The sequence below is a fragment of the Tiliqua scincoides genome, chromosome 1 (assembly GCF_035046505.1).
Source record: "Tiliqua scincoides isolate rTilSci1 chromosome 1, rTilSci1.hap2, whole genome shotgun sequence".
In the NCBI taxonomy this organism is placed as follows: domain Eukaryota; kingdom Metazoa; phylum Chordata; class Lepidosauria; order Squamata; family Scincidae; genus Tiliqua; species Tiliqua scincoides.
In genome coordinates this window covers 41,433,448-41,447,285 of record NC_089821.1, presented here as the reverse complement: position 1 = coordinate 41,447,285, position 13,838 = coordinate 41,433,448, and the positions used below count along the sequence as shown (strand labels likewise).

General features: G+C 40.5%; 1 protein-coding gene across 6 annotated transcripts in view; it reads left to right on the top strand.

Annotated features, from left to right (window-relative positions):
* The window catches only part of MPPED2 (metallophosphoesterase domain containing 2), a 186,844-nt gene that overhangs the window by 153,003 nt on the left and 20,003 nt on the right, over positions 1-13,838 (top strand). For 5 of the 6 annotated variants that reach the window (XM_066626780.1, XM_066626786.1, XM_066626781.1 and 2 more), the window contains 3 exons: positions 4,470-4,585; positions 6,142-6,255; positions 9,459-11,230. In XM_066626780.1, the coding sequence (XP_066482877.1) occupies positions 4,470-4,585; positions 6,142-6,255; positions 9,459-9,577 (349 nt within the window). In that variant the 3' untranslated portion in view covers positions 9,578-11,230. Of the gene's footprint in view, positions 1-4,469; positions 4,586-6,141; positions 6,256-9,458; positions 11,231-13,838 lie in introns of those variants that run through there. The other variant, XM_066626787.1, reaches the window with a different exon arrangement.

Here is a 13,838-nt window from a genome sequence, read left to right as displayed (position 1 = left end):
GAAATTACTTGGTGGCAATTTGAAGCTATAGAGTTGCTAAGGGGAACACCTTAACTGACTCCAAACCATCTTCTAGTCGTCTTCCCCCCAAAGATTTATCTCTTTTCTTTTACATAGATTACAATTTTTACATTTTATTTTTTTACTATATTTCTATCCCACCTTTCTCCCTGAACGGACCCAAGACGGCTTACTGCATAGCTTAAGTACAAAAGCAGAAATCACAATTAAGACAAATTTAAACATTAAAACCATCACAATTACTATGTATTAAATGTAATGTCAGAACACACATTGCCTTCAAAATGGGCAACTGGGTTAGGTATGTTCCCAAATTTAACATGATTAGCAATCAACAATACTGTCTTACTGTTCATATTTAAAACTCGTTGGGAACAAACAGCTATTAATGTCTCTTCACAACATAGTAATTGTGTATGTTTTGTGATGAATAGGAAAACCTATTCTCTTTTCTCTTTGAAGCCTAAATCTCTTCCAGAAACTCAGTTTTATTGTCTTTGTTTTGGGGAGAAAAAAAATCCACTCTATCTCACACTGGCTTTCTAACAAGCTCCTTCTTGCTTGCAAAACATGAGGATGGCATAAGGTGAATGTCTTTAATTAGTGAGGATACACACTCATTAGCAGCAACCCCAAACGGCCATAGTTTAATCTCTCTCATCTCTGGGGTGCTTTTGATTATTTTCATATACAATATTTATTAACTGCTTCCGAGATGGTTTAATGTATTGCCAAACATGCCTTTTGCAGTTGTACCAGGCATATATAGGGGTTGTGCAAGTTTTCTTACAAGCTGGATTCTTCTGTGTTGCGCTTGGGTCACAGTTCAACATGGAAGGCCATTTCATACAATTCTAGAACACATGGCTGGTCACGACTGTACTGACATTTTTTCTTAACAGCAGACGCTTGTGAGCCCATGGCAAGGTGCTCTATAATGTTATTTAAAACTGATTTCAGGACCGTCATAAAGAAGTATAAAGCAGGTGAAGCACTTGCATACTGAATTACAAACTGATGAAAATTGGAGATCTGGATAGAAAGTTAAGTGGCAGATTATGGGTCCCCAAATTATGTGAATCAGTCTTAAATTTTGGTGAGAGCACACACAGTAGAACTCTGATGCTTTCCATGCAATCATTCATTGCTTTTTTTAAAGAAAAAAGTCCCTGCATCCAACTGTGGTTGTTTTTCTTCATTGAGCTCCAGTGCTTTTCAGACTTAGAGGTGTTCTAATGACAGAAATAACAGTAGGATACTACCTTTATTTAGACCAAAATTATGGATTGAAAAGCCACAAAGAATTGAGGAGGTTAATCAGAACTCTTAATCAGGCTGAATGTTAAGTGGGGGGAAAAAGCGAGGCGAGGGGAAAAAAAGGCAAGAGGAAAAAGTCCCCATCTGCACTTTGTAGAAGTTTTGAAATAGAAAGAGGGGGTGGGGTTGTTCTTAATGCAGACGTAGAGTCAGGCTTTGTGCAGTCACATCTCAGAGTACACCAAAGGCTGTAGAGATAGAGAAGTATGGCTGAATTTCCGCTTTGAAAACATCAAGCAGACAATTACACTCCAACTGTTACTTTTTGATCTTTAGGGAAACCTGCAGTTCTTGCTTTAATTATAGTACTGTTTGTCTGCAACAAAAGATGTGCTAGTAATAAATTGGGTAGGAAAGAGAGAGGGGGCAGAGCATGCACAGTGCCTAGAGCTTAGTGACTAGTAGGACTAGCATCCCCCTTTCTGGTCTCTGCTCACTCTTCTCATGGGGAGGCTGAGATTTAACTGAGGTTAAAGGACAAGCTAGAAGTTAAAAAAAAATCTGTAATGTGGCTAAAACTGTACTTCCCTACTCTCGTTACCACACACAGTTCCAGGCTTCTGGTCCCTGTACCTTTCACAAAAATGTAGCTGCTTTCAGCATGGACTGCAGCAACACCCCGAAGCCTCCTTAAAAAAACCTGTGGTTGTTGTCATCATTTCATCCAGTTGAATGGTTTATGGCCACCTACTTGGGTATCCTTACCTGCCTTTTGACCTGGTCAGGTGATCTTAAATGGTCACTTAGTTGGCACATGTCAGTTTTAGCAGGTAGGCTGACTAGGACCTATTATTCTTCAGGTAGCCAGACAAGAAGATAATGGATCAATTGCCTAGTCATGTAGGCTTTCTGCCATGGCCCTGATTTCAGTGGCTACAGTGACTATTGTAGCAAGATGACTCTGCAGGCTGGGGCATCCTGAAAGCAAAATGGCAAAAAAAAACCAACGGTAAAATGAGGGACTTGCATCACAATAGCAATAGATGTAATTTCCCTTATGCTGTCGGTGGTGATAAAATGATTTGGCTGAGGGTTTCGACAGCTGAAATTGTAGTTGGATAATTAATTTGTAGTTTGAACCCTGCCATTTAATGATTTATTTTCCTAATTTATGCTTCACACTTGTGTTACAGAGGATGTTCAAGATTGGGGTGGCATCAGGGATCAGCCAGGTCAGACACCAGCTGCGGGGCCATGCCCATCAGAGGACCCAGATGGCCATGCTTATCCCTGAATCCTCAGTGGTAGTGAACTGTTGACAGGGGGGAGCACCATGAGGGGGCCCTTTCCAGGGCTTTGCTTCAGCAACCTGGTGTCAGCACTCCTCAAGGCAGCTTACATCTCTTAAAAAGCAATCTATGAACCCATAAGGAAATATATCAAAACAAGAAAACATAACCAGCAAAGCAACAGCAGAGCCATAATAAAACAGTTAAGGACAGTAAATCAAACAAAAAACAAATCAAATATTGGCTCAAACAAAAATGTCTTTAAAAGATGTCCACCCCCCCCCCCCCAAAGAAAAAAGAAAAATCAGAACTGTGCAAGATATACTTCTTTGGCACAGAATTCCACATTCAGGGCACTGCCATTGAGAAAGTCCTTTTCTCTTGAAAGCTGGCTATTCAACTGGACAACCTGATCTTCTGAAATAAGATAAGCTAGTGCCATCTGTGAGTCCTTCAGCTTTGTTGCAAATGTAGTCCAATCTTACTGGTACAGAAATGCAGACCAATAATGAGACAGGTGGGAGATACTGAGAGAGAGGGTGGTGTTTTGTCATATCCTCTAGTTATGTTAGTTTAGTTGAACCTCGGACAAGGTAAAGATGGCAGGAGCTTAAGGGCGCAATCCTAACCGGCACTTATGCTGGCATAGGTGCCCCGGGAGGGTCGCAAACATGCCATAAAGCATGTTTGTGCCTCCGTGGGAGGAAGCTGTGTTGGCACATCTGGCTCTCGGTGCATCTTCCTCGCCGCCACTTGTGCCAGCGCACCCACACTGACACAAGCAGCAAAGGTAGGTGTGGGGGTGTGTGGAGGAGGCGGGAGGGGGCGTTTCTGGGGGAGGGCGGGCGATGGGCAGCTCTGGGGCAGGGTGGGGAGCCAGGGGTGGGGCTGGGACCCAGCCGTTATGCCGGATCCCAACCCCCGTCCCTGAGGAGAATGGAGTGGCTTCAAGCTGCTCTGCTCTCCTCGGGCTTGTGCCACCTCCAGAGGTGGCGCAGGTCCGAGGAGACCCATTGGGGTGAGCAGCCCTTACCCAGGGGTAAGCGGAAGAGCTTCCCCTTGCCTCTGGCTGAGCCGCTGCAGCCAATGTGCCTGTGTTGAATGCAGTGCAAACCTCCTGGCCTGCCTGCTCCAGCACAGGTTTGGATTGCACCCTAAGTTTGTTAACCTTCTGCCTTGAGACAGAGCATTACTGTACCAAAAGCTTTGCTCTCCCTGTCCCTCAGGAAGCCTTGTGAGATCAGTACAATTTAGCAACTGCTACAGTGGCTGGATATTTCCCTTGCAGCACTGATACAAGGGACACCTACTTGTACTGTGCTGACATTCCCTTCTCTAGACCCAAAGCTTTTCTGAAGTGTTGATGCATAATGGAAGCATATGAGGATTGTGTACTTTTATATAACTTTCATGCCAACTCATGGGTGTACCATGGCAAAACAGGGAACTTGAATATATATTGAAATGAAATAATACCCATCACTGCAAGAACAGGCATTTCAGAACATCCGTTTTGCCCAGCTTAATGTCGGTTTTTGAAGAATAACCTTTGGCAACCATCAGTGCCCTATGGAGAAATAATTATTCATAAGAATGAATCCTGCAATCATCATTTGTGTAATTAATACAGCAAATTATAGCTCTTCTATGCCTTAAATCTGTGTTCTTTGGCAAAAATGTTGCTTAACATTCCATTTTTCTTTCTTTTGGAAACTGTGGCCAATTGTGAAGGATCAGTATGTCAGTGGCTTAACCTACTTCAGTATAATGATCTCTGCTATTTTGTCTGCATATGATCTTGAAGCACTATCGACAGAGAATCTGCATTGCTGCACAATTTTGAAAAATGGAAATGACATCTCTTTCATAGTAACATGGTTTTTCTTACTCTTCTCTCCAAAGGACACCATGGTTTAATGGATGGGGCTTTAACCTACCCAGAGGTCAATCTTTGTTGGAAAAGTGGAACCTTATTCCTGAAGGCATTGATATATTAATGACCCATGGACCTCCTCTTGGTAAGTGACACAAAAGCCAATGATTTTTGCATTTTTGTGCCATCGTTAAGGGGCACTCAGTAGAACATATAATGAATGGTATCTGTGGAAAAAGAAAGTTGTGTTACTTACAAAATGGATTTGTGCTGTCCACTGGATTCAGTAGATGCTTTCCAAGAAAAAGTTTCCTGTATGTGCTCTTTCTCTTGGTTAGCAATATAACTTTTAATTTCTATTATCATTAAGAAATTAATGTGCCAAAGTTTCACATATAATTCTTAGTCATTATTAACAAGATGGTCCCTAAGCTGTATGACTGAAAATCATGAAAGGGATTTGTACAGTCTAAATTTGCAAGCTATATTTCTGTTAGAACATAAGGAATGGACTACCTGAACAAGCTGAACATATGTCCTTTCTGTGCTGAACTAGCATTAGCCAAATTTGCCCCAGTATAACATTTTTGAAGTTGATTAAGTGACACCAAAGATGAATGTGCAACCTCCATTCAGTTTTGATTTAGCTCTTTCTCCTCTCAGATATTTCCACCCTTCTGATCTTTATGAATGCAATAATCCACACCCGCAATAATTGATGTCAGGTTTTATGGATTGTCTGCATTATCTGTAGAGCTTAGTGGCTTTTTCTTTAAAAGTATTCAATTAATACTAACTTGCCAAGAGTCCTCTTCCTGTTGCCCCTGTATTGCTTCTGTAGTGACCAGGTCTCAGGAATAACAGGATAGGGGCAAACCTCTTTACTTTAGAAGGCATGGAAGGATAGAGACCTGATGCAGTTTCTCTAGTATGTAAGGTTTCATGTGGGGATTGCCCATTCTTTTCAGCCCACATTTGAATTTGAATTTGAAGGACACTTCTTCCACTCCCTGTACGCTGAATGGAAAGGCCACAGGTTAGAGCTCTGCAAAGCATGCAGAAATCAGTGTATGCAGGGACTGTCTTCAGAATGAGGGAATTCTATGCACAAAGTTCCATTTCATGAACTGATGATCATGAACTGAGCATGAACTGATCATTCCTTGAGATTGAAGAGAACAGGGTAGCCTGGGTTCACTTTTTGTTTCACGTATCCATCATGAGTTCTACATTGTACTGTTTATATTTTCAATATTTGACATATGTGTGTGTCAAGGCTAATATTGACCAGTGTATGGAGAAGTAGGTATGACAAGCAATCATTACCTGACCAGTCTGACAAAGTACATTATGAAAAGAGCAAGGGAGGGTATGGGGGGATGCACCATTGCCAGGAATAAATGTCATAGAACCTCCAGTTATGTAGAAGAATCTATACCTGCACTTTCATAAATCAAATTACATAGAGAAAAATGTTAATTGGGAGTGAGGGGGCAGACTTCAAAGACAAAAAGCCTAAAGAACCTAAAAGAGACAGAGTGACAATGAAAAGTTTCTTAAAAGCCATTGTATGCTTTAATGGAGATGTTAGGGTTACAGATAATGTAATAAACCTTCAGTGAGTTATGGCTTCCTGAAAGTCTACGTGAAACCTTACCTGAATAGAGAAAATTAAGAGTATTGATTACGTTTTGCTTTTAGGTTTTCGAGACTGGGTTCCAAAGGAGCTGCAAAGAGTTGGTTGCGTGGAACTGTTAAACACAGTACAAAGGCGAGTAAGACCCAAACTCCACGTCTTTGGTGGAATCCATGAAGGTAAGAAATAGACTCTGTACCAGGATGGCTACTGAAGCTTTCTTGGGAGTAAGCCGTATTTAACACAATAGGACTTACTTCTGAGTAGACATGCATAGGCTTGTACTGTGAAACTATACAAGAGGGTAAATTTCTAGGGCATCTTGTGCCAGAAGGGGATTGTCAAACAATGACCAAACATAATTATAAGACGTACAATCCATTATAACAAGTAACAAAATCAGCACCATATTGGCAAATATGTGAGAGGAAAAGCAAAATGGTGAGCAATTTGGAAGAGATCATAAGGCCTTCCTATTTAGGGCTCAATCCTATCCAGTTTTCCAGGGTCGATGCCGTGGTATCAGGGGGATGTGAGCTGCATCCTTTGGTGGGGAGGCAGTCACAAAGGCCTCCTCAAGGTAAGGGAACTTTTTTTCCCTTACCTCCAGGTTGCAATGTAGCTGCACCGGTGCTGGAAAGTTGAATAGCATTGGGCCCTCAACCTCCTACTACAAGGAAGGTCATATAAATCTATATATCAGTCCTTATAATCCTGAACACAGTATGCCAAAAATGACCATCTATAAAGTGTGATATGCATTAAAAGGGAGGTGGGTGGGTATTAACTCTTTTGACTAATGTAGTTTTTTTGTGACAAAGGAGGTATTGTGTATCAGTTAAAATGTGGTAGGGACAAGGGGGAAGCTGTATGAGAGAGGCTTTGAAAAGCATGTTCTATTTTGTAAGTTGTCCGAACACAATGAGCAGTTACATTACAGGAAGTTGTTTTCTTGAGGAAGTTTCCTTCTTGAGCTCTGATTAGCCAAATGCTGAGCAAAAGCTATTCACTGGGTTTTGTCAAAGGAAATGCTTTGCAAATTGAATCTGAAAAAGAACTTGAAAAATCTAAGCCCCCAAACTCTCATGATTCAGGAACATTGCTTAGCACATTATTAGAAGAGTGGGACAAGTTCCCTGAAAAAATCCATATTATCTTAATTTTGCTCTGGTCACTGAAACCTGAGCAAGAATTTTGTTATGATCTGAAAATACAGAGAACATCTTTAAACAGTCTAGAATCCATCATATAAAAGAGACAATGGGTATTTTATGTGCAGCAAGTGGCTTTATTCTGCATGTTTTTTATGCAAAGTCCAGGATATGGACAACATAACCCAGATACTAGGGCAGACAGAGAAATCCAGCCTCAATTGAAAGAGGTTTCTTACAAATATTCTGGATTTAATTTAATACTATTGATTAAAAAATAAAAATGTCTCGGTCTTTCAGATGAGGTTTGTAAAGCATTCTGTCTTAATGTTAATTTCAGACCAGGGAAATTTCTAGCACAATAATCTTCCATCGTGGGGAGGTATAAGTTAATGAGAGATTACTTAAAATACATTGTGTAGAGATTTTAAATATTTAATGAACTTTAGTAGCTTTTATGTCCTAGTGAGATAAATACTAGAAATCTTGTCTGGGAGAGAGCAAGGCTTTGTGACCCTGCAACTCCAAAATTACATATTTAAATGCTTCATATTTCATCCACCCTGCACTCCCCTGGAGGTTTCTCTGCCGACTCTAATTAAGTTCTCTGTAGGCTCACAGAGTTGGCGAACTTTGCAGAAGAGAAGATGGCTAACTTAGTTGGCGTTGTTGGTATTTCCCAAGTCCACATGACTTCAGCACAAGTGAATTTTATGCTAGGGTTGTAAAGGCCTTGTAACTAAGAATTTATCTTGGAAACACTGACACCGTTTCAACTATGGTAGTATCACTCTTAATGGATCCAAGAAAAGAGTGAACATTTCAGTATACATGTTAATGCTTGGATAGCAATACTAAGTGAATACTACAGAAGGAAAAAAAATTTAACTGTAGTGTGCAAATTCCCTGCAGCTTTTGTAGTTGTATTACAAGTTGAATATAATCCAACTTCCAATGGCATTAATGTTTAGCTGATGGAAAGCAAAGAGCTCTTAGCATGGGAGGTCATTATGAAAAAGTACTGGGAGGCACAGCATTGTACAATTTAAGTTTACGACTAGGTCGGTAATGCATCCTGTAAGTATAAAAGGAATTTAATGAGCATTCCAGAGAACTAATATAATGTGAATCCTATTCAGTCAATTCATATGAGTTGTCCCATCCCACACAAAGAAACTGCACATTAAAATGAGGGGAATGCATTTCAGCTTCTATGAATGCCTGTTGTCAAGATAACCCAATCCATCTAGAAGGAGGTTTCCACCTGCACATTCTGCCCTGGATGGAAATCACACCACAAACTAGTGTTGTATATGTGTTTCCTCAATTCTATCCAAGGATGCCATGCCAAGGCCTTTAACTGAAGTCTTGACAACCATTTATTAAGAGTGGGTGCAGGTGTGGATTCATTCCTTCGCCACCACCCTCATTTCACAGACACCTAATCAATGGGATTTTACCTTTTGCAAAAGGTCTACACATGCGTAGTAGTCAGAGATTATCATGCATATGTAGACCTTTTGGAAAAGTTAAAATGTACTCTTAGCATCTACGTATTCTTTGAGATCAAAACCAAAGGTCATAGGTCTGCATTGCAAATACATTTAAGGGAGTGAGAGTGCATTCGCAGAAGTGAACATTTTTCCTATTTAGTGAAACACCCTCACTCTGAATTGACTTTGTGACATCATGTGGCCAGTCAGATGTGTCTACATGAAGATGTCACAAAGCGAATTCAGAGTGATGAACATTCGGCACAAATCAGTAGCCTCATCTTTTCTCACTTTCCCTTCCTCACATCCCCTGTATTATAAACTGGTGCCTGACAAAATGTATTGACGCATATTGGTTTGCATATTGAATGTTTTCATACAAGCCCAGCCTCACAGTGATTTCTCCACACATACAAGGGTAGAAAATAACGAAAGAGCTCTGGAAAAAAGCACTCCTTTTGTGTTACATGGTATTTTCAAATGAAGAAAAGATTTTCTCTAAAGTTTGGGGGACGACAACAGGTAGTTCTAATTAAAGCAAAAGTGTATCACATTTATCAAAAAATGGAAATTATCTGGGAGCTTTGGAGTGCTCAGCTGGTTTGGAAAGGCTTAGGTGAACTTGGTTCCAAAACCCTGCTTACAAGGAGCGTTTTCTTTTAGCCACCCTGAGGCACTGTGCTAGGTCAGTGTTGTTTGTTTACGTTACAGTAAAAGTGTGACACATTTTCCCTACAGGTTACGGCATTATGACAGACGGTTACACGACATACATTAATGCCTCAACATGTACAGTCAGCTTTCAGCCAACCAACCCACCAATTATATTTGACCTTCCAACCCCACAAGGATCATGAAGCACTGCCGCCATGGGGGAAGGTCTATAAACTGCCATTTTTCTAATTAAAAAACATTCATTCTCTTAACATGTTTCTTTACAAACGATGTGGGGCTTTTTTTTTTTTTTGTAAATGGTTAGTACAACAGGAAGAAAATAAAGGTTGTGCTTTTTTTTTTTTGAAATGCAGCATCCATTTGAAATTGATAAAGCATTGTGAATTTGTAAAATGAAGTTTTATGTTCTCTTAAATGAACTTGCCATTGTAAATTGTTAGTGTTCTCAAAAGGACAGCCAAGCTTTCTTTTAATGAGTGAGACACCTTATTTTAATATTATTAAATAAGCTTAAAGGGGCAGTGTTTTTAAAACCGAAAAAACACCCAGATTTGCACATCTGTTATTGTTTGAACTTTAAAAAATTGTAATACTAAAATGCCACTTTCTTCTCTTCATTTCTGATATAGTACATGTGCTCCCCAATCCAAAGTTCTGTCGATGTTCTTGTTCAAAAATTGACCACAATCTACCAAAGAGTTAGGATGCAATCCTAACCCACTTTCCAGCACTGGCATAGTGCCAGTGGGGCATGTGCTGCATCCTGCAGTTGGGGGGCAGTCATGGAGGCCTCCTCAAGGTAAGGCAATGTCTGTTCCCTTACCTCAGAATCGCATTGCCCTTATGTCAGTGCTGCAAAGTTGGTCAGGATTGCGGTCTTAGATGCCCTTACTGAAATCAGCTGGCTTAAACAGCCTATCTGTCTATTGGATTGTGGCCACAGATCTGTGAGCAGGAGATGGTGTTCATTTCAGTTGGCACTGGGGTGCACGTTTCTACTGCCACCAGAATGGAGAAGTCATTCTGGGTCAAGAAGATGCTCATTCCCATCAGAGCTCCTGTGACCTGAACAGCTCACTGGACCAGCATGATATTCAACCATTTGCCCACTGATACATGTGCATGCTGTTAACTTTTGCCTGTTAATGGTAATGCCTCAGTGAGAGGGAAAATAGCCTTCTAGGTTTCCTTTGTCTCTGCCTACTTTAATGACCAACTAGATAGCAGCATCTTGTATGTGATTATCTAAATTGTCACTGTTTGGGTGAGTTTCTTAAATTATTTTAGCTTTAAAAATACGGGGATGAAAGCTGCAATGAGCAGGTGTTCCATGCAGTAAAAACATGTAAATGCTGACTCCTTTTAAATATGGATTTTTATATATGTATTTTTTGTGCATTATAACTAAGCTGGGCATTTAATATTGCCAATGTAGCATCTGCAAAATTATGCTGTACAGCACATCTGAATTATGAAGGATGTGACACATTGTTTTTTTTCGAAGCGCTCAAGGCCTTCAAGAGCTTGAGTTTAAAAATCTTTGTGCAGTTTCCAGACATGTATAGATTCAAATGAATACAATCAAGCCTAACTAAAATAAGGCTTTGTTGTCCTTTATATTTAAAATATTCTCAAATTGTCTTTCCATATCTTTTTTTCCCTTATTTTGCACTGTGTGTAAATGCAATCTTGCTAGCACAAAATATTGTTGCAAATAGTTATTTCTGTTCTACCACTGTAAATGCTATTGAGCTTTATTCTGTTTTTATGTTATCTTAATGGAATTTAGGAAAGCAGTTGTCTCTTTTAAATTTATTGCGATATTATATATCTAGCGGCCTTTATATGCAAATAAAATTGCAAGATTTTTAAATATCTCTCATTTCAGAAATTCTTGTATGTTCTGAATCACTTACAGACTTGAAGTCACAGGGATCATAGTGAAGTGTTTCTCAAGCTTTGAAAAAAAAACCATGCTGACATCTATGCAAGGACAGATGCAAGCCTGTTTTCCCAGCTTGGGGTTGTGCATATATCTGAAACCCTGCCAAATAGCTATTCAGAAAGAGAGTGAAGGCTAGATTCAGTCCTCTTTTCACTATCCCTTCCCCATAAAATAGCAAGAGTCCTATTGTTTGTTTTTTTAAACCACATATATGCATCCTTGGCTGCTCAGTGTAGCTTGGATCCTTACTCATACAAGCTGGGTAGCGTGGGGAGCAGCAATGCATTTCTGATCTGATGGAGTATACAAGGTTAGATCCCAACTTGTGTCAGCAGAATGACGTTTGCATAATCTTCTGTACGTCATCCTTTCTGCAGCATCCCCCTACAGCACTGTAAAACCTCTTCTGAGGGTTGGTACCCAGGAAAAATGAGTGGGATGTGACATGGGCAGACTGCAGAGGAAGACAGGAATTCTTGCCTGTAAATCAGGGATAGGCAGACTTTCTGGGGATTTTACCCTCCCCCAGCCTCCTGCATCTCATCCCACTCCCTTGGGGGAAATTTCAGCTGTCCTTTCAGCAGAGCTACTTCTGCCAAGTCATCTCTTCTCAGCTTAGCAACCGAGAGGTGCTCTGCAAAGTGACCAGCAGAAGTGGCACTGCTGAAAAGGAGGCCCATGTGATAATTGGGTCTCCCAATGGCTCAGGAGTTTTTTCCTTCTCATTTTCTCACCTCTCTAGAACTGCCTCAGTTCCATTTCTTGCTTTCTGAGTCCTCCTTCTGTCTCTCCTTCCTGGTGCCTCAGCAAAAGCGGCACAGCGGAAAAGGTGACTCATATGATAATTGGGTTTTCCCATTGCTACCCTATCAGTAGTGCCACTTCTACCAATGCATCACTTTGCATCTCAGCAGCTGAGAGCAGCTGATGCTGGTGCTGAGAGAGACCAGTTATCACAGGAGTAGATAAAGAGCTTCTGGGGACCGCATCCAGCCCGCAGGCCTTTTGTTTGACACCCTTGCTCTAGTCTAGAAAGTCTCGTAAGTATATCACTGCCTCTTCTCTGTATCATGTCTTTTTTTTTTTTTACAGAAGTGTACCTTTGTGATTAACTTTTTTTAAAGGTTATTTTGGCTCTAAGGACTAAACTGCATTATGGAAAACTGTGTTCCTGTTATTTTTTCCCCACCTTTTGAGCCATACACAAGGTCTCTTCAAAATTATCACTGAATTTGCCACCAAAAGCTTTGGATTAGACACCCATCATCTAAATGGGCAGTGTTTCTGTCTATCCTTCCTTTAGTCTGTATGAGAAGATCCCACATGACTATGCAAGAACCTCTAGCTGGAAGAAGGAGCTACCAGTCTCAGTCTTTTCAAGTGATTGATTAACAGTAATGTAGTAGATTAACCTTTCCACTCTGAGAGAACAGCTTTCATCCAGTCATCTTGAAAAGGTTGAAAACAGTCAAGGCCTTTATCAAATGAGGGCTGCAGAACCGGATGTTCCACCAAGGTGATTGGTTCCCTCGTTCTCTGTATTTAGTGAATTCAGTGAACCTAGGGGTCAAGCATTTAGTAGAGTAAGAGACTTTCAGATCAATCTGATCTACTCCAGGCAAATTCTACCAGCATTATGCCACAACACTGTATAAAAAGCAGATTGATGAAATAAGGAATTCCTGGCTGTTAATTACATTATACATAAAGAAAAATATTGTACTATAAAATGTATTGTGTGAGAAAACACTGAAATAGAACTCTTTTTTACTCAAATAGACTGTAATTTATGTCACACATCTTGCAGCCAATCTGTATAGGTTCTGACAAGACCTAAAATCCTTTCTAGGTACAACAGTCTTTCCAACATTTATTAGGCTTTCAGTTTTTTATTGCAAAAGGTAATGAAACTAAGCTAAAGGCTTTGACATCAATTTATGTGGTGAAGAACACAGTTCATAGCTCTTTGTAATCCATTTCTGCATCCCAGGTGTGTCGAAGCATTCCTCTACTTGGTTATCATGACCAATGAGAATTCTTGAGATTTATTTTTTTTTCTTATCTTGTGTTTTGTAATAAAGCACAATGGCCAGCCAAATCCTACCCAAATCTCACCCCCCCCCCCACTGATGCAGCCATGCCAATGGAGTATGCACTGTATCTGTGAAAGGGGAGGCAATTGGAAAGGTCTCCAAGGGGTAAGTGAGCATTTGCTTACCCTGGGGGTTAGCCTCCACTGCTGCCATTGAATTTGAGGCATAGGAACAGCCCCACTGGATCAGGCCATAGGTCCATCTAGTCCAGTTTCTTGTATCTCACAGCGGCCCCACCAAATGCCCCAGGGAGCACACTTGATAACAAGAGACCTCATTCTGGTGTCCTCCCTTGCATCTGACATGGCCCATTTCTAAAATCAGGAGGTTGCACATACATATCATGGCTTGTAACCTGTAATGGATTTTTCCTCCAGAAACTTGTCCAATCCCCTTTTAAAGGCA